Source organism: Phacochoerus africanus, chromosome 6 (assembly GCF_016906955.1).
Source record: "Phacochoerus africanus isolate WHEZ1 chromosome 6, ROS_Pafr_v1, whole genome shotgun sequence".
NCBI classification, from domain to species: domain Eukaryota; kingdom Metazoa; phylum Chordata; class Mammalia; order Artiodactyla; family Suidae; genus Phacochoerus; species Phacochoerus africanus.
Genome location: NC_062549.1, coordinates 123,179,580 through 123,198,662, shown reverse-complemented (window position 1 = coordinate 123,198,662; position 19,083 = coordinate 123,179,580). Strand labels below are relative to the sequence as shown.

The 19,083-nt window shown below is 48.6% G+C and overlaps 1 protein-coding gene and 1 long non-coding RNA gene across 3 annotated transcripts; one reads left to right on the top strand and one right to left on the bottom strand.

The window, feature by feature from the left end:
* Window positions 1-37: 37 nt before the first annotated feature.
* F3 (coagulation factor III, tissue factor) lies at window positions 38-10,660 on the bottom strand. Of its 2 annotated transcripts, XM_047785254.1 has the most exons (6): window positions 10,425-10,660; window positions 9,316-9,427; window positions 5,062-5,252; window positions 3,091-3,269; window positions 2,189-2,348; window positions 38-1,003 (listed from the first exon to the last, which is right to left on the bottom strand). In XM_047785254.1, the coding sequence occupies exons 1-6, from the start codon at window positions 10,522-10,524 to the stop codon at window positions 867-869; spliced, it is 879 nt and encodes a 292-aa protein (XP_047641210.1). In that variant the 5' UTR covers window positions 10,525-10,660; the 3' UTR covers window positions 38-866. The 2 variants fall into 2 exon arrangements, with proteins under 2 accessions (XP_047641210.1, XP_047641211.1); XM_047785255.1 differs by lacking the exon at window positions 2,189-2,348 and having other exon boundaries at window positions 10,425-10,657.
* A 105-nt stretch (window positions 10,661-10,765) lies between these two features.
* On the top strand, window positions 10,766-15,175 carry LOC125129961 (uncharacterized). The gene is made up of 2 exons (XR_007135613.1): window positions 10,766-10,931; window positions 12,569-15,175. It is a non-coding gene; the product is annotated as an uncharacterized LOC125129961 (long non-coding RNA).
* Window positions 15,176-19,083: the final 3,908 nt, after the last annotated feature.

The following is a 19,083-nucleotide window of genomic DNA, read 5'->3' as shown; positions in this document are numbered from 1 at the left end:
AGGCCAAACTCTATAAATAACATGTGAAAGACAGAAATAATCACAATATCCAGTCACCTTTATTTATATAAAAGTATATTAAATAAATTATCTCAATATATACAAACAGAACAGTTTGCCTCTATAAATAGAAAACCCCATATAGAAAACCTTATATAGAAAACCTTTTAAAAAGTATATAAATAAACACAATGTTGACTGTCAACCTTGAAGTACCTTAAGCTGTGTAGGTTGTTGGCAGTCTTAGAAGAGTGAGCTGTCACGTGTTTCATCAACAGCCTTTAGGTCAGTTAAAGTGCTAAACTGTAATGCATGTTAGGAATGTGCCTCAGATACAAGGCTGCCGCGTGTAACACATTCATATAAAAGTTTTGCTAAGTGTTCTGAACCTCCAAAAGTACTCAAAATGAAACAAAACCCCTCAATACCACGTCACCCAAGGACAGACCTGTTAGAAAAGTCCACCAACTCCCATCTTGCTCCCCCCAGTTGGTTTGAAGTCACCTTCTCAGAAGTTCTTCCCAAGTCTACCCAGGGTTTTCCAGGGCATTTCTTTTTCCTTGGATGACCTGGCTTCGCCTCAAATGTAGAGAACATACAGTCTCAAGAATATCATGTGCAAAAGGTGCCGTAGTGTTAAAAGACATCTCAGAACCCTCGGAATTGGTTGTACCGCTCATTACATGCCCAAGTGTCTAATGCTAATGTTGAAACCAGAATGCTCGTCGCGAGACCAGGTCAGAAAAGAGCCTTCCTGGAGCCCAGGGGTTGTGATTCCATGGATTCTACTCTTGTACTGTCTCAAAAGCTCTTGGTCCCCTCACGACAGGAGCGCCGCGGAGCTGGCAGGTCTGACCGCGAGACCGTCACGCCACATTGAGGGGCGCGTTCTCCTTCCCACTGGGCCCTGCCCGCTCCTTCCTGCACTTGTACAGAGACACAGACAGGACGAGGACGAAGACGATGACCGCAAACACCACCACTCCAACGATGAGGAACAGCTCTGAAAAAGAAGAGGGACCACGTCGAACCCCATGTTCTGTGGGCGGAAATCAAGTCACACCATCCTGCTTTTGCCTAACGTGCAGTTGCCTTCCCCCACCGCCCACTTCATCCATTAGCAAAGAATCTCTCAGCCTCTAGATGTTTGGGGTAACGGACAGCAGTGAAAAGCATCTCATAAACTGGGTGATGCTCACAGCTTAGACAGACCCATGTACTTGGGAGCAAGAGCGCCTTTTAGAAACACGCGGCTAAAAATGATGCTGTGTTCAGAGGCAACGATTATAGTAGGAGATACACTCTCAGGGCAAAGAGATACAGAGCACGGCCGAGATTCAGGTAAAGAGACGACAACCGGGGCAATAAGAAGGCTTCCTGGTGGAGGTGGCATCTGAAACGATTCTCAAGGACACAATTCAGCAGACAGAGCAGACAGCGGAAGCAGAGTGAGTGTGAAGACAGAGGCAGGGGAACCCCAGCCGGCTTTAGGAAGATGGGTGTGAGGGCCGATGGCCGGAAGATGCAGGACCCGAGGCGAGGTAGGGCCCTTTCCTTCTCTCCTATCTTAAAGGGTTTAAGATGCGTAAATCTCATCTCGGCAAGGCCCTGCGTGATCATGACTATCCTGGGCTCCCTGCTCCCTCGCACGCAGGGCACTGTCCTGATCAAGCCTGGAGGAAGACTCCCCGGCTTTGAGCCTCTGGGTGTGTCCCAGCCCCCACGGCCCCTCCAGGGGAGATCCATTCCTCCCCTGGCGTCTGGGGCCTGGTGTGGCACCCATGTGGACACACTGGTGCTGGCCGGGCGCGCACACGTGCACGCGGTGTATCCGACAGACTCAATCCCTTCCCTTCGTGGGGTACAGCCTCTGTGGCAACAGCCCACAGGGGGTGCTCACCAGTGTCCATCAGGTGCAGCAGCCACGGGTCCAGAAGCTGCCCCCAAACCCTCAAGAGCCGTTTAAATAGTTTTGATGCTAAATCCTGTACCACGGGCCTGGTGCTCAGCAGAGAGCTTAGTACATAACAGGCGCTCAAGAAAACATGCTAATACAAGGGAGCATCACAGAAACATCCCTAAATGCCTAAAATTATGAGGACCCCTCCCCCCAAACACTAACGACACTAAAACACGAGGGCTGGTGTGTCCCCTGCAGGGCAGCCCTGCCTCCTGCAGAGCCACTCACCTCGGGACACAGCTTTCTCTTGGCTGGTGCAGTCAATGAGACTTTCGGGACTCTTCTGGTTAACTCTTCGGGATGGAATCACTGCTTGAACACTGAAACAGTAGTTTTCTCCTTTATCCACGTCAATCAGAAACTCATTAGTGTTGGTCGTGGCCTTTTTCTGTTAAAAGATAGAGTTCTTCCATGAGGTTGTGGGTTCGATCCTTGGCCTTGCTCAGTGGGTTAAGGGTCTGGCATTGCTGTGAGCTGTGGTGTAGGTTGCAGACTCGGCTCAGATCCCGCGTTGCTGGGGCTGTGGCGTAGGCCGGTGGCTACAGCTCTGATTCGACCCCTAGCCTGGGAACCTCCATATGCCGCAAGTGCGGCCCTCAAAAAGATAGAGTTCTTGATTCATCTGGGTCCAGAGTGAGGTCTGTCCCCTCTACTAAGACACTGTGGTAGGAAAAGCCTACGTGGACACATGTGACATAGAAAGGATGGCAAGTGACTTGGCTCATCAGTTCCACCCGTAACTGCTAAGGAAGTTTTTTCCCCAAGAATGAAAATATCCAACCCAACCTGGCCCCTTCCAAAGATGTTTGCAGCAATGGAAAAAAGGAGTGAAGGAGTAACTGCTGAATGGAAAACAAGTTTGGTCTCTGGATCGTCATGTGGGAGCTGTGGGGAGCCTCGGGGATGACTGGTCCAGCCCCTGGGCTGAGGAACCTGGGCATCTGAGGGGGCCCCACCCCAGGCGGCCGACATCCCTGGGAGACCCGGACAGCAGCCGCTCCCACTGCACCCCCCTGCCCCCCCCCCCCCCCCCCCCCCGCGTCCTAGGGGTTCCAAGTTGCAGAAGAGGAGGGCTGGAAAATCACGGAGCCGCAATTTAAAACAGGTCACAAAACCCAAAGAATGCTCACCTTTCCTGTACTTGAAGCTCTCCAGTAATAAAGGGTATAATTCAAGTCCTTGCCAAAAACGTCCCGCAGCCTGAGGAATGTGCCGTTCACCCTGACTAAGGTGCGAGCAGCTTCTACGGTCACATTCAGTTTTGTCCCGACTTGTTCAAAACTCTGAATCACTGGCTGTCCGAGGTTTGCTAAAACAGAGAAAATGAGCTTCGTTGGAACCAAAGAATTCGCTACCAAGTAGAACCCCATTCAGTTACCACGGTTCATAACGAGCTCGTCAGCCCTCAAAAAAAACACTCGAGCAGCACCCTGGCAGGGGCACACCAAGGGGCACCAGAGCCAAACCCTGCGACGTTCTGCAGCGGGCTGTCCCATGGGAAAGTAACGGGAGCCACAGCCGTCACTTCAAACCTTGTACGCATTAGAAAAGGTAAAAAGCAACGGCTGAAGTTAATTTAACAACACATTTCATTTAAGATAATTTACCCAACATGGCTACAATATGACCTTGACATTTCATCAGTATGAGAACTTGGGGAGAGCATTTTCAAAGCCCAGTGTCTTTCACACACTGGGCATTAGCCACATGTCGAGCGCTCAGCAGCCACATGTGGTTAACCGAACAGCTGCATGAGCTTCCATATTTGTAGATACAATTAATAAGCAGCTGTGGGAAAGCCCAGGCAATGTCCTTGGCTACCTCAAGGAACAGTTTTAACCACCAGGTCTCTGCGAGGGCTCAGTTATGGCGTGTGCTTTGGTTGAATGACAGCAAGACAAATCCCAATGATGTCGCAGGAATTACATGCAAGTGTGTGTGTGCCTGCACGTGCGTGCATGCGCACACATGCAAAGTATATAAAACATTTTCTCTTTTGCACCAAAAAAGGATTTAAAGCGGCTTACAGAAAACTAAAGACCTATAAAAGAAATCCTGAGGATGCTGCCTATGGTGGGAGAATAAATAGCACGATCCCGCAGTTACCGGAGGCGAGTGGCCGTGGGTGGGTCTGCACTCCCACCAGGGGGCCAGCGAGGCACCCAGGGAAAAGCCCCAGAGGTGGGAGATAGGATCTGGCCATGGGCTCTGGGCCGGCAGCCAGGCAGCTGGGGGGAGGCCACCCCCCTTTCCACCCTCCAAGCAGATACTAGTATGAAGGGCAAGCGGCCGTCTGTCCCTCTGCCCCTTCTCCATCCCTGCCTTGAGAAACGCCCCTCTGGCTGCCTGAGGGGTAAACAGAAGCGCGCCAGTGACACTGGAGCAGCCGACTGCCCTTCTCCAAGGGCTGCACGTTCAGGACCTGCTCAGAACCACCGCTGGGACCAAACAATGTACATCCTCGAGGCAGGGACCCTGTGCACGCCCTGCGTGGACGCTCAGGTCGGTTACTGGGCCACAGGTCGCGGAGAAAAGCACTCTGCTTTTCCAAACCAGCACGAAGGAAGCGGGGTGGCACTGCCACCCAGCGGGGGGCTCGTGCTGTCCTCGTCGGGGGGGTTAAAAAGATCCGCAGGCCCGATCATGAGATCCGAGGGAAACTGAACTTTCCCTGTGGATTTGTGACCATTTGTATAAAAATAAAAATAAGAATAACCTCAACTGGGACTTCTGGTCTGATGATGGGACAGCAAGCTCAGAGGAGAGTTATGCAAAAGCTCCAGAATACACACGAGGAAAGCCTGGATCCTCGGCGCTGGTGAACTTCCTGCTCCCTCCCCACCAGCACCCATCCAGCCGGGTCCTGGTAGGCTCTGGGGACAAACCTGCTTCCAACCACCATCACCAACTCCAAAGTTCTCGGTCTGTGACACCTGCCTGCCCCCCCAAGTCTGGAATGAGCGAAGAGGGCTCAGCGCTCAGCAGTTTGGGGAGTCAGAGGTGTTGCTGGATAGATGCATGGATGCGCTGGCTCCTCGGGTCCGCGCTCACGGGAATAGGCGGAAGCTTCTGAGAACAAGGACAGGGACCGAGCTACTCACTGTCCAGGTAGGGCGTGAAGGGGGGCGAGTTGGTAAACGGAGGCTCCTGAGCGGTGAGCGCGGTGTCCGCAGGATAGGACAGGACCCGCGCCACGTACGTCTCCTTCACGTTCCTCATGATCTCGTCCGTGACGTCACACTCCGTGTCTGTCGTGTGGAAGCATTTGTTTTTCCAGTCTCCTAGTCTGGGGCTGAGCGCAGGAGGAAGAGAAACAAGAGGAACGTCAGAGCACGTGCTGGCTTCAGGGCAGTGTTACCGCAGCAGCTTCTCGGAGAAGCTTCTTATAGAAACAATACCTGGAGGTGTTTGCTCTGCTGAGCACTTTAGATGAGTCTCGAGTCCTCCCAGCAACCCGGGGTGGCTCTCTGATTGTCTGTTTTTATAGATAAGGCAACTGAGGCCAAGTGCAACTGAGGCCAAGTGTGCCTGGGTGACCAGCTCAGAGTCACAAAGCTGGATTTTGAGCCAGAGAGCAATTCAACTCCTGGATCTATGCTCTTAATTACCCGTTTAAAACACAGATGATCTGGCATGATTATGCGGGATAAAGGACAACTTTCCATCAAGATTCAGTCTCTTACAGGCTACTTATTATATTCTGCTTATGGCAGTCAATATCATAATACAGTCTATGGAATACATTCTAGGGGGACCACGGCTGCTTAACACTAACTCTACGATGAGCCAGGTTCTGTGCTGGGCCCTGAAACATGTTCTCCCACTTGGTATAGTCCTTCCAAGAAGATACTGGGTCTTTCTCACATATGAGGACCCTGACTGACGCTCAGGGCTGCGAGGCAACTTGTACAGGGTCTCACCCCCCAGGAGGTGAGAGCTGGGTCTCTGTGTGATACCACAAGCTGTGCCATCAAAGATTACAGAATAACAGTCCAGGAAATACCTAGCCAAGGCTGAGAGACTAAGACAGTCTGAGTAGAGACAGAGCTTTCTTCTGTAAAGTGTCATTGAGAGGAAATGATTTAAAGAACGACTAAAAATGAAACGATTCTGAAATGCTATAAAGAACTCCTACTAAAAATGACATTTTCCTCCAGGACCGAAACAATTCCTAGGTGAGAAACACTGCAACCTGATCCACACAGAGCTGTCCCACAGAAGCTGGCAGCCACCCTGCTCTTCCTCCCTCCCTGTCAACCACCAGAGCCCCCCAACTCATCATTCAAAGCCACATCCAATCCCACCTTCCACGGGAACCTCCAGATCTCCCGCTTCCCCGTCCCCAGCAGTGACATCTCAGAAGAGCACTGAGCGTGGAGGTGGGACAAGGGCCCCGCGCCCCTGGGCTCCCCTATTAAGCCACGTGGCTTGAGGGCTTGCACAGGGCCAGGCCTTTGAGTATTAGACTGTTGACATTTACAGGTTGAATGGGGGACAACAAGCTGCCATGTGGATTCCATTTGTCTAAATCCAGGCGCAAGACCATAAATAAGTATTTCTTAAAAGTCTGAACTAACTAACTGGGCTAAGAGGGTGTGGGTAACCCACTCTTGGTCCTTAAATCCATAAACTGAGATGGATGCACAAATATCAGTTTAGATACTCTTAGATTTCTCTAGTTTTCTGTGATAAAAGTAGAGATCCAGTCTTCATTCCAGAATGGCTGAAATGCACTGTAAAAAGTCACATCATTTCTATTTTAAAAAGTGAAGGCGAAGATGAGGATTCTTCTCCATCCATAGCCAACCAGTCGTTTAGATAACAGGAGAAACACAGCTGGGCTGGGCGCTCTGGCTACATTCCACCCGAGAGATAGCATTTGGTTCCTCCCAGCTCCCAGGAGGAACCACAGCCCCCTGGTACAATTGAACACAAGCAAATTAAAGCCATAATGTGCTGTGGACAGGTTGGGAAGGGGCAATTCTGCAGGAAGTGCCTCTGAATGCTGTTAGCAGCACTGGACACTTTAAACGCGCCTCCGGAGGTTCTTCTGGGTATTATTGCAAAATCTCCCGATTTAGAAATAATAGAAGTTCTAAAAAATCCCAACAGAATCTGGACTCAGCAACTGAGGAGCAGGCTGTTTTCTAAAAACTTTAGAAGTTCAATTTTAGAATATAGAACATTCCACAGGGTCAGTACTGCAGGGCATGGTTCGGTGCTAAGCCTGAGCCAGAAACACTTGCAACACCACTGAAAAGAGCTTCCAAAAGGGAAAAACGCAGCTGGCGCTCCAAGGAAGGGCTACAGGCACAGCAGCGGCACCCTGGGTTTGGGGACAGGCTGATGGGCGAGGGGCAGCAGGTCAAGGTGCTTTCTCCAGGGCAGGACACCAGGAGGGGGAAGTCGCTCCCAGTGGGAACGGCTTGCTTTCCCCATTTGGCTTTGGGGCCGCTCATCAGACGGGCAGACCCACGGAGGAGGCCATAGCCTCAGTGCTGGGTAGACCTTGGTTCCAGACCCCGATGGGCATGCACCATGGGCACCATCAGGAACCAGTCTCTCACCTCACCGGGGCCAGTTTCCTCTTCTATAAAATGACTGCTAGGGTCCTTTCGCCCGGGAACCCCACATCACCCGTGGGGAGGTCTTGGGAGAGTGCGGGGTCCCTGGGAGGCTGCTCCCAGGTCCTCTGGCACGTGGGAAGATGGCTCGGCTGGAACACCCCCACCCATGTCTAAGGGCGCCCCCAGGCACATCGGGGGCCACATCCACTTAAGTACCAGCAGCCACGCAAAGCCCAAGAACTTCATGTTAACAAAGGCTTATGTTTAAAAACCTGGCCAATCCACGGGAGTTCCCGTCGTGGCGCAGTGGTAAACGAATCCGACTAGGAACCATGAGGCTGTGGGTTCGATCCCTGGCCTTGCTCAGTGGGTTAAGGATCCAGCGTTGCTGTGAGCTGTGGTGTAGGTCACAGATGCAGCTTGGATCCTGCATTGCTGTGGCTCTGGCGTACACCAGCAGCTGTAGCTCCGATTTGACCCCTAGCCTGGGAACCTCCATATGCCATGGGAGCGGCCCAAGAAATGGCAAAAAAGAAAAAAAAAAAAAAAAAAACCTGGCCAATCCTAAGTTCAGCAAACATGAGGAAACATATTTAAGACTGAATCTATTTAGGAGATAAGCATTCCTCCTAAAATCTTGTTTTCACCACCCAGCAGGAAAGTGTCTACCAAGGTCAACCTCAGCTCTCTCTGAGCGAAATTCCTAACTCTCAACCAGTGGAATCTGAGTCGACAAGTCTGACCGTCACCGTAATCATTACCTCCAGTTCTGAAATTCCTTTAAATCTGTGTATCTATACATGCATGCCCGCACACACACGCGCGCACAAATTCCCTTCCCTGTTGACTTGGCAACAGTTGTCATCAAGTTGATTTTGGAAAAAAAAAAAAAAAAGAATATCTGCCTAAAAGACCCACTCGATACTTGGCTGCATTCAGAATGCTGCAAAAGGTTTGGCACAAGCTAAACAAACAGCAAAGCACCTTTCATTTTAGGAAGAGATACTTCTGTGCTTTTCTACAAGTAGGGTCAAAATAACTTCCACACCTGTTCCCCTCTACTTAGTAAGATCACTACCAAGCCTCTGAGAACATTTCAGACACCCAAAACTTGCCAAGAATATGGTGCCAACCCATCAAGGAAAGACAAGAGCACCCTGAGGGTGAATATGCTGAATGAGGAGCTCTTGGGGCCAGCTGCCCATCAGGGAGGTGGCCGGATGAGCAGAGCAGCCCTGGCGCAGGGGGCAGACAGGGGCGTTTTCCTCCCCAGGTTACTGAGTCACGACTTTGACCGCCTCCAAGATCATGTATGCAACCCAATTTTGAATCACGAGTCCGAAAATTAATGAATCAAACACTGCTTGAGGGCAATGTATACATCCGAATTCCTCCCCGTCTCTTCTCCAACATGTTAGATCCGGCTCGCAGTCTAGACAGCAGAGAAAAAGACGGGTGGGCTTAGAGGAGGTGAGTTCCCAGCGATCCAGAGCCACATCTATCGGTGCCACTGGGACCTGCTCAAGAAGGTTCATTCTCCACAGCTTATGTGCCACTTAGGAAGTGCCCCACAATCTCCAGAAACAGTGACAATATTCTATGAGTTTAAGGTCTGGAAATGTCACAGGCTTGGCAGAGTATGGCTCTGGACAGCAAATTTCCATGAATGCCTTCATCATCATGGCTAAATCATCCATTAATCAGCTTTAAAGACAACCGTGTTGAGCACAGCACAGTGGAAACAGTTTTGGGTTTTTTTTTTTTTTTTTTTTTTGGTACCTAGCTTACCTTATCTGAACAGTGTAGACATAATTAATGGGTTTGGGTTCCCACTCCAAAATGGTCTTGAAATTAGTTGACTTCCAAGTTAAGTTATACGCTACAATTACATCTGTAGTGCCTTTAAACAACAGAGAAACAGCTATTCAGTTTACATGAATGTCTCAGCACACGATTTTGGGTCAATAGCATAAAACATCGTCCCACACCTGATATCACAAACCTCCTTAATTATTTCCCAACCACAAAAGCTTTAACTGAATTACCATAAGACAAATCTGCATTTTTTTCCGAAACCCAGAATTTCCCCTCAGCAAGAATGACCTGGTAATCTCAGGAAACACACAAGGATCTTGAAATCCTTGTTTGAAATTATTCACAGGGAAAATGCCCTGTGACAGTGACCTGGAAGCACAGCCCAGCAGTCCTCATCGGCCCAGGCTGTCCATGGCCCAGCTAGGGAAGGGCAGGTCTCCAGGATGAACTCATTAGGTTTTCAGTAAATTATGGTAACAGGCAAAGCCCATGCGTGTGAGGGAAATTAAGAATGCATACACTAAAGAAGCCAAAGCTTGACTTTTTTCACTTTTATCTAAAATGTGTCCATACTGAAACTTCCACGGACACCCAGGCAGAGACGCTATGCCTGTCGCATGTACTCGGTTAGGATGCTTTATTGCTAAGGCCTGCTTGACCAGTTCTCAGCGGGTCAGTCTCTGTCCTGCGCCCCAGCCCCTGCCCCCCCAGACCAGGCTTAGAGGGCATGCATGATGTGCCTGCTCCAATCCAAGCGACATTTTGCAACAGAATTGCCACGAACCCCATGTAATACAGACGAACAAGCCCGAGGGCCGCTTTTTAGTACGGGCAGTGCATAGGTAATGAAGGATAATACTGAAACATTGCAGGTGCGGACCCCACGGCCCACAACCTTCACGGCGGCGGCTCCCTGGGAAGCTCTTTCCCTAAACTTAAAGCGAGAGCCTCAAACCCACTAGCAGAAGTGCCGGCGGGTCCTCGGGGGTCCTGGGGCAGCGGAGTGAGCCACTGCCAGGCAGGACTGTTCCCCCTTCTCCCGGTAGAGAGCCCCAGGGCTTCAAGGGGCGGGTGCCACTCACCTGTGGCTCCAGCCACCTGGACGAGGACCCAGCCAAGCAGGAGCGCGCGAACAACGGCGGCCTTGGGACAGGACACCGAGGGTCCGGTGGGGGTCGCCATGTCGAAGAGTTGGCCGCGAGGTCGGGAGGAGTCCACGGCGCCCGGGAGGCTGGGGTGGTGGGCTGGCGGCGCCTGGGGTCACTGGATGGAGCGGGAGGGGCGCGGTGAGCCCTGCGTCTGCGGGAGCCCGGCCCCGCGCGCTTTAAAGAGCCGCGCGCACGCCCCCGCTGCTCCTCCCGCCGCCCCGCCCCCAGCCCGGCTCTCGACGCCCGGTGGGCGGGCCCCGGCGAGGCCCCGCCCTGATCCCGCCCCCTCCCGTAGGAAACTCCAAGAGCCTGCAAGGGCTGATTCACCCGTGATTCAACCCGCCGCCGATCGCTGGTTCCCTTCGGCGGCTCCAGGTGCTGAGCGGAACCGGGCCCCCAGCCGTCCAGCCCCCGGGACACCCAGGCCTGGGTGGGCGGCAGGTCTGTGGGGAAGGAGGAGGGGGCGGTGGAAAGGAGTCCTCGAGGTGGAGGGAAGCCATCCCCGCTTCGGTTTGGCGGTGCCGTGTCTGGGGCGGGCGGGGGCGCAGCACTTACCGAGTTTAGTAAGAAAGTACCCGCTCCGGGCTGGATTCGGGCGACGCGGAGCAGTTCCCGGCGCTTTGCCTACGTGGGGCTCAGCCTTGGAATCGACAGCCAAGTAAGAGCGTGCGGAGGAGCAGAGCCTTCTCCCAGCTGCGGGTTCATCTTCTACCCCGAAGGCGACAATACCCGGGCTGCCTACCTCCCGGGGCCCTTAGCGTAGGTCTCTGCAGGTGTTTTACCGGTTCCAAGGTCACCCAAACCAGGCACGGCCCAGCCCATCTTGGGTTAGTGATCGAAGAAGAGCTGCCCCCAGGTCTGGCAGTGTGCCTCTGGGAGAATCCCAGCGTGACATCTGCCGCCCTGTGGTTTCAGAAAGGATTGTTCTCACGTTGAAGACGTTTTGGGGGGTTGAGTTAGTTCCGCTCAAATATAAAGAAACCAAAAATGAAATTAAAAAATAAAATCAGACTTCAGCGTTGGTTCTTCGGAATTTTCTGGCTTCCTCTTCTGGGCTTTGCTGTAAAGTTGTCAGGAGAATAAAAGAATAAAGCTCTTTTGTTTTACTGAATAGCGTAGTACCTGGTTTTGTCAAAGTCCTTCCCATTATTCTTTACTCTGTAGTTGTCTCCAAGGCAGACTGGGGAGTTTTTAGGGAGGAGTGGAGTCTCCTATTTTTTCCCCTTGGGAAATGAGCCTTGCATTTTAGTGCCTGCTCTCTGTATGTTTCCATAGAGCCTCCTGAGCCATAGCATTACACTCATTTTAAAAGAAATAATACTTTTTGAAATTTAATTTCCCCCCTTTGCTTGAACTGAAATAGCACATCCAGGTTTAGCTCTCGGAGTCTTTCTTTCCTGGAAGCTGAAAGCTGTGCTTGCTGGTTTCCTCTTTGAGCCCTCTTCCGATTCTAAACCCCACAAAGTTTATATTTGCAAAACTACACCATGCAATCCTCTTTTTTTGCAGTCTCTGGCCCAAGTCATTTTCCTTAACAGATCTCAGCCCTGTCTGGGTGGTGATTGTAATCAGGAGTTGAAGGTAGCTGGGAGAAAATGTTACACCTGGATCAAGTGCCTTGCAAGACCCAAGGAATTGTTGCTCTGTCTGCGGAGTACATTTTTCCATCTGCAGTCACTGACCTGAAATTATTAAGGGCTTTAAGCAATGTCAGAATCACCAACTTGATACAAATACATTTAACATTTAACTTTATATTGTGACAAAAAGGTGTTGCTAAAGTACACAAACATTCATTTTGCATATTCACTAAAGTTACGGGGCAGGGAAGAGAGGAATTTGTTGGGTGGTGGCATAGGCTGGAGTAAATATAAGAATGACATTCTTCAAGATTTGAAAAATGCTAGAACATGTTACCATTTTCAAAAAGAAGAGGAAGAAAACCAGCTGTGGTAAATAACACGGTAAGGTTTTTTTCTGCTTGAGCAGACTGTAGCCAGTTGATTTCAAGTGATATTTGGCACAATTTAAGTATATTCCTAAAATTTCACCGTTGATTTTTTTTTTTTTTTGCACAGAAAACAAATGGATTGTTAAAACAATTTTTCGACCCCTTTCAGTAACGCTCAGCAGTTACCAGAGCTCCCTCCTGTTATGATGCATCTCGGAGACGTTGCGAAGTTGCCGAAGTTCCTAAGCTGTAGCGCTGATCAAGCTTGTCTGACCAATCCGCTTTTCATGAGATCTTATGAAATGTCAGAGGACTTGGGGGGACCTGGCGGCCATGCCTTCACAGAGGCTCCTGCCCTCAGCTGGCCCCAGTGGGATCTCTGATGCAGATGTCATTTTCTGTCCCAGAGCTTTCCTTCCAAGAGGGTGCTTTCTCTCCCTATGCGAGGCAGTAAGACTGACGCCGCAGCCCAGGCTCACCGGATTAAAGTGTTCATCCGCAGGTGCTCCATCATGCTCGGCAGCTGCGGTAGAAAATATTTGTAGTTTGTTCTCCGGCAGATAAAATCCTCATGTTTTCTCCTTCAAACACGCGTGCACGGAGATGTGCAGAGGAGGTTGCCTTGTGTTTGCATAACCAGTGATGAAATGTGGTTGACGAGGAGCCTGAAAGGGACGGGGGCCCTGCTGCAGGGCTTCCTCTGTGATTTATAGTATCCCCCCCCCCCAACCCCGATCGCACAGACCTGCTCTCATTGACTACTTGATTTCACCTGCGTGTCGTTTTCTGTCTTTCCCACTCAACTCCTTAAAGGAGGAAGGACTGGGTTTTCTGCTTTTTAAAAAAACACTTCTCACACAATTACAAGCACCTGATGGGCTTTTAATACATTTTGAATCAATGAATACTTTTTAAAACCATCATGCAGCCAGATATTTTCATTGGCATTCAAGAGACGAAACTTGTCATTGAAATGTCTCTGTCTAGTGGCTGGCAGTGAATGTTCCATAAGGCTCAACCGGGAAGAAAATTCAAATCCAGCATTTATTGCGGGGCATCGCTTGAGCGTAAGCTCCAGATGTTTCATGATTAGAGATCCTTCTTGCTACAGCCCCGCAATCTCATCAGGAAATGTGGCTGAAGAGAAAAAACAAATGCGGGAGCTTGGGAACTTGTTAGCGTTTTCCTGAAAGACTTGATAGTAAAGTGATTCAGAAGATTTTCAGTCATCTCATGAGCTGTTAATAGCTTTCCTTGCATAAAAAGGCTGAACAACTTTTCAGGATAAATTGCACAAAATCTATCCAGGAAAGGGATAAAGTCAGCCGTATGATAGAATATGAGATTGAGAGCAATTCAAATTCATATAAAAATGTTATGTTCATATGACATAGTAAAGAGAGCAAGAAAACCATTTTACTCAAAATTCAGGTAAAAGCCAAAATATGAAAAATGGCCAGAGGAAATTGGAGTGGGAACACAGAGTTCTAGGAGAAAAATGTGACTTAGCAGAACCTAAAAAACATCTGGCAGGGTATAATTAGTCATGGAAAAATTGACAGTCATGACTATGCATTTTGAGAAAATAATTATATACTAGTCCAGCAGCTAACATTTCAACCAAAATGAAATAGTTAAGAGCCCATATAATGAAATCTGTTATCTTGGTCACTCAAAATACTTCTATTAGCTTTCTAGAATAGTTTACAAGAAACTTTACCAAATAAGTTATCCCATAGCAGCAGTATCCTGAAAAGTATAATTTTAGAGAAAAATCTTGCAGTTTCAACCTTACTAATACGGGATTAGTATTTTCAGCACACCACTCTCTTTATAATGTTAAGGCTTATGAAACTACCTGCCAGATTTCAGTTTGAAGAAGACTAAATATTCATCATACATCCTCTACATATGATGTATTTATGATTAAACAAATCATAAGCTGTGGATATTGTTTTAGTAACAAAAAGGTATTTAAAATTTCAGTCCTTAACATATATTTTTAAATATATGTTCTTATTAATATAACATGATTTTAAAAGTTTTTACGTGGTATCATTTTATGTAAGCATCCCTTAATTCCCTATTTCTATAACTCTTTATACTTGACTGTTGGGCTACACCAGTTGGGTTGCCCAGCCTCGAGACCAAAGAAAGAGCCTGGAGACAGAGACATCAAGGGTTTAAGAGATAGGGGGGCGCTCTTACACAAAGGGTCCTGGATTGACACCTCCCCTTGTGCGTGTGTGACGGGCAGGACCTGGCAACAGTCTTCGTTACTGGGGGATGGGGGAGAAGCCGGCCACCATTTATAGGGGGAATTGATGTCAGGTGGGCTCACCAATTGTAAGGGACGAATTAAGCCCTATAATTAAGAGGATTGGCTGGTCATGTGAGTGAAGCAGGGCCTGGTGAAACAGGAGACACACAGACAGCAAGACAATAGCCATCTTGAGCGGCCTGCCCACACACTGACCTATGTGCCAGGTGGATCAACATACTTCCATTCATTCAATAAATGCTTGCATAGCTTACCTGATGCTGAGTTCTCTGCTTGACTGTGGATATAAAACCCAAAGAGTCCTTTCCAAATATATATATATATATATATATGAATCATATGATGTATGACTATAACTCCTACTTACTGGTTTGAATGATATTGTCAGCATTTTGGATTGGATATGAAAAATCTTAACAATGGTTTTTATTAATAAATTTTGTTCCATGCAAATTGTTTTTTAATGTAAAACGTAGGTATGTCACGGTCAGTTCATCAAACAGGTATCTTTCAGAAAATTATGTGGGCTTGAAGTGTATGTACTTTATCGAGTTGAATTGATGAACTCTCTAAGTTTTGTACATGGAAAAAAATTCCATTATAGAAAGACAGCTCTATTAAAAAGGCAAGTCTAATAGAAAAGATAATTAAGGTGGAATTCCTCAGATGAAGAATGAAAAAATGTGAAATAACTGGTTTAAAAGCATTTGCACAGGAGGCTTCATTCTTTTTCAGAAAATTCACTTGCTGCCATTTTATAAAACAGTGTAGGTCACAAATACTCCAAAATTTTAGCCCATTACCCATCCAATCACTCGCTGCCTTTAGTGAAAGATGCTCCGTCCTATTTACACCAATTCCTCTGGCAAACAGATTTTCAAGCCAGGAAATAATTCCCGAATAAGCTATTTCCACACTGGAAGCGTGTTTATGTCTGGCTAGTTGGAATTGCCATCCTGAACCATGGCCCTTGAAGTTACTCTATCGTAGCAAGTCACAGTTCTAAATGAGCAACGAAGCAGGATGTGACTTCTACTCCCCGTCATAAGGGGAATAACAGCACATATGCTCTAGAGGGTGCTTGTGGTATCATGACGGTGACTGGGTTTGCAGAATTTGGTAAACTTTACACACAGCTGTTAAAATGACCAGATTGAAAAGAGACTGGTCTTAAGCCCGGACCTTCATTGTAAGAATAGTATTTGTTCCACACCTTCTATCCTTTATGGGTTTGCTAACCAAGACCCAGCCTTATACAAGTTAATAAATATTTACTGAGGAATTACTACATATAGGAGAAGGTGCCAGGAACTATCTTATGAGCCCTGTTCCTGAAATATCAAGCAGGCCGCCAAGGGGCCGAGACTAACATGCTCCCACAAGAAGGCGGTATGAATGCATCGGGACCTTGTCTCTTGCGAGCGGACTGAGATCTCCGTGCCAGCAGAGGCCACTTTCCTTAGCAAAGTCCTCGTTCCTCCATATCCACAAGGCTTCGTTTAAAGTAATTTGATTGGCTAAAATGTATCTGGGACCTTGGAGGAGAGAGTTCACTTTTGCCGAGGGGGAGAGCGAAGGCTCCCTGGAGGAAAGCAATGTCTGAGCTGGACCGCAGAGGAGCAGCGGAGGGAGCAGGGGCTGTGCGCGTGGGGTTAGGGAGCAGGGGTCTTGTAGGTGAGAAGCGTGGCCAGAAGCCGGCTCGATGGCCTGAGGGCAGCTTTGTGGGCCCCGCTAAGACGCCTGGACGCAATTGAGCAGACAGAATCTCAGGCTTACCCCTCTGGTCACGGCTGGTCAGAAGGATTGAGTCTGGGGGCCACATCGGGAAGCTACGCCCCTAACCGACGTGGTGGCCGAAAGAAGGGCAGCTTAGGAAACGGAGTGAAGGCAGGAGCTGCAGCAACTCCTCACCCTGGTGGCAGGTGGGGGCGGGAAGGAGAGAGGGGAGGCAGGTGTTGGGGGAGAGAGAGGAGACCCTGCAGGTCAAGACAGAGCCTGGAGGAGAAGGTTCTTGGCTCGGCAATGATGACTTTACACCTGCTGAAGCGGAGGGGGGCAGTGACATCCGGAAAAATGCCCAGCACGGAGAGTGGGCAGTGGGGTGCAGGCTTGTGAAGAGATGGAGGGTGGATAGAAATGGGGAGCCGTTTGCCTAGAGGTTTGGCCGGAGATGTAAGAGCAGGCAAGGTCTCCGAAGGAGGGCCTTTGGGGACAGCAGATCCCTTTGCCAGCAGGAGCACCCCCTCCGCCCAGCTCACCTTAGCGGGGAGGCTCAGGGTTAGAAGCCAGGGGAGCTCAGAACCCGGGGAAGGGCTGCCGGAACCAGAGCCTCTGAGACTGGGTCTCTCACCTGCTCTCTCTCCCACCTCTCATTTCAGCAGGTCTCCATTTTTTTTCTGCAGGTAGACTCCCCGTCTAGGGCCTGCTTGCTGCCAACAGCCCCAGGGCGACATCCTCTCAGCTTCATCACACCAGGGTTCAGCCATCCCGCCCGAGAACGACTTTGACTTGTCCATGCTTGAGGCGCATGCCCATTCTTGGGCCAATCCGTGTTTCCAGAGAAATGCCAGGCCTGGCCACCTGTCCACTTCTGGGGTCAGGGGGTGGTTTTGCTCCTGGAGGGAGCAGGTTGCTAAACTTAGTGGTCTAACAGCAACCATGTCTACCACGGGGCTTGGAACTGAGGCTGGGAGGTGACCATGCTATGTTGCTGGAGGAGGAAGATGACCTGGGGGAAAAAACAGAAAAAATAGGCAAAAGATCTAAACTGACTTTTCTCCAAAGAAGACAGACAGATGGAAAAAAAGATCCCCATGAAAAGTGCTCACATCACTATTCATTAGAGAAATGAAGATCAGAACTACAGTGAGGCATCACATACCAGTCAGAATGGCCTTGATCACAAAACCTACAAACAAAAAGGGCTGGAGAGGGTGTGGAGAAAAGGGACCCCTCCTACACTGTGGGTGGGAATGTAAGCTGGAGCAACCGCTGTGGAGGACAGTAAGGAGGTTTCTTTAAAAACTAATTAGAGAACTACCCCATGAATCAGCAACCCCACTCCTGGGCGTATATCCCAAGAAAACCACAACTCGAAAAAATACGAAGGGCACCCCACTGTTCATAGCAGCACTGTTTACAATGGCCAAGACATGGAAGCAACCTAAGCGTCTACTGACAGAGGATTGGATAAAGACGATGGGAAATACATATATATATACACATATAATAGAATATTATTCAGACATAAAAAGAATGAAATAATGCCATTCGCAGTAGCATGGATGGACCTAGAGATAATCATACTGAATGAAGTAAGTCAGACAAAGACAAATGTCATATAAAAAATAGAAACAAATTCACAGATTTCAAAACCAATCTTATGGTTACATAGGTGAAACCACTGGGGGGTGGGGAGGGAAGAAGTGGGAGGATGGGAATAACATATACACACGACCGTGTAAAATAGGTAATTAACAACGACCTACTGTAGAGCACAGGAAAATCTACTCAACAGTGTGTAATGACCTATATGGGAAAAAAGAATGAATATATTCACATGCATAACTGATTCACTTTGCTGCATACCAAAAAGACAACATTGTAAATGAACTATAATCCAATAAAATTAAATTTAAAAAAAGAAGTGTACATAGATGCAATGGAATATTACTAAGTCATAAAAAAGAATGACATAATGCCATCCACAGCAACATGGATGCAACTAGAGATTATCACAGTAAATGAAGTCAGAAAAGAGAAAGACAAATACCATATGATATCGCGTATATGTGGAATCTAAAATATGACACCAGTGAACCTATCCACAAAACAGAAACAGATGCAGAGACATAGAGAACAGACTTGTGGTTGCCAAGTGGGATGGACTGGGGATTTGGGGTTAGGAGATGCAAACTATTCCATTTAGAATGGAGAAGCAACGAGGTCCTACTGCACAGCACAGGGAACTCTATCCAATCACTTGTGATAGAACACGAGGGAAGATAATATGAGAAAAAGAATGTGTGTGTGTATATATATATACACAACATAAATCAACTATACTTAAGGAAAAAAATTTTTTTAAACAGAGAAAGTCCCAGAGGGATGCGGGAGGACCGAGGGGACCCTGGTCCTAAAGAAGAAGAGTTTTAAGAAGAAAGAAGCGGACCTGGCAGCTGAGAGCGCACGGAAAACCAGGGACGCATGTCATTTCAATGGGTATGAAAAGATCCAACCCCTAAGAATAACTTGGCTACCAAGCTTGTCAAGTTTCTTCCTTCTTTGAGTTGAAGCAAGAAAGACCTCCACAGTTGAACAGGGCGAGACACACTAGGCTTTAGCAGCCATTCGCACCAATT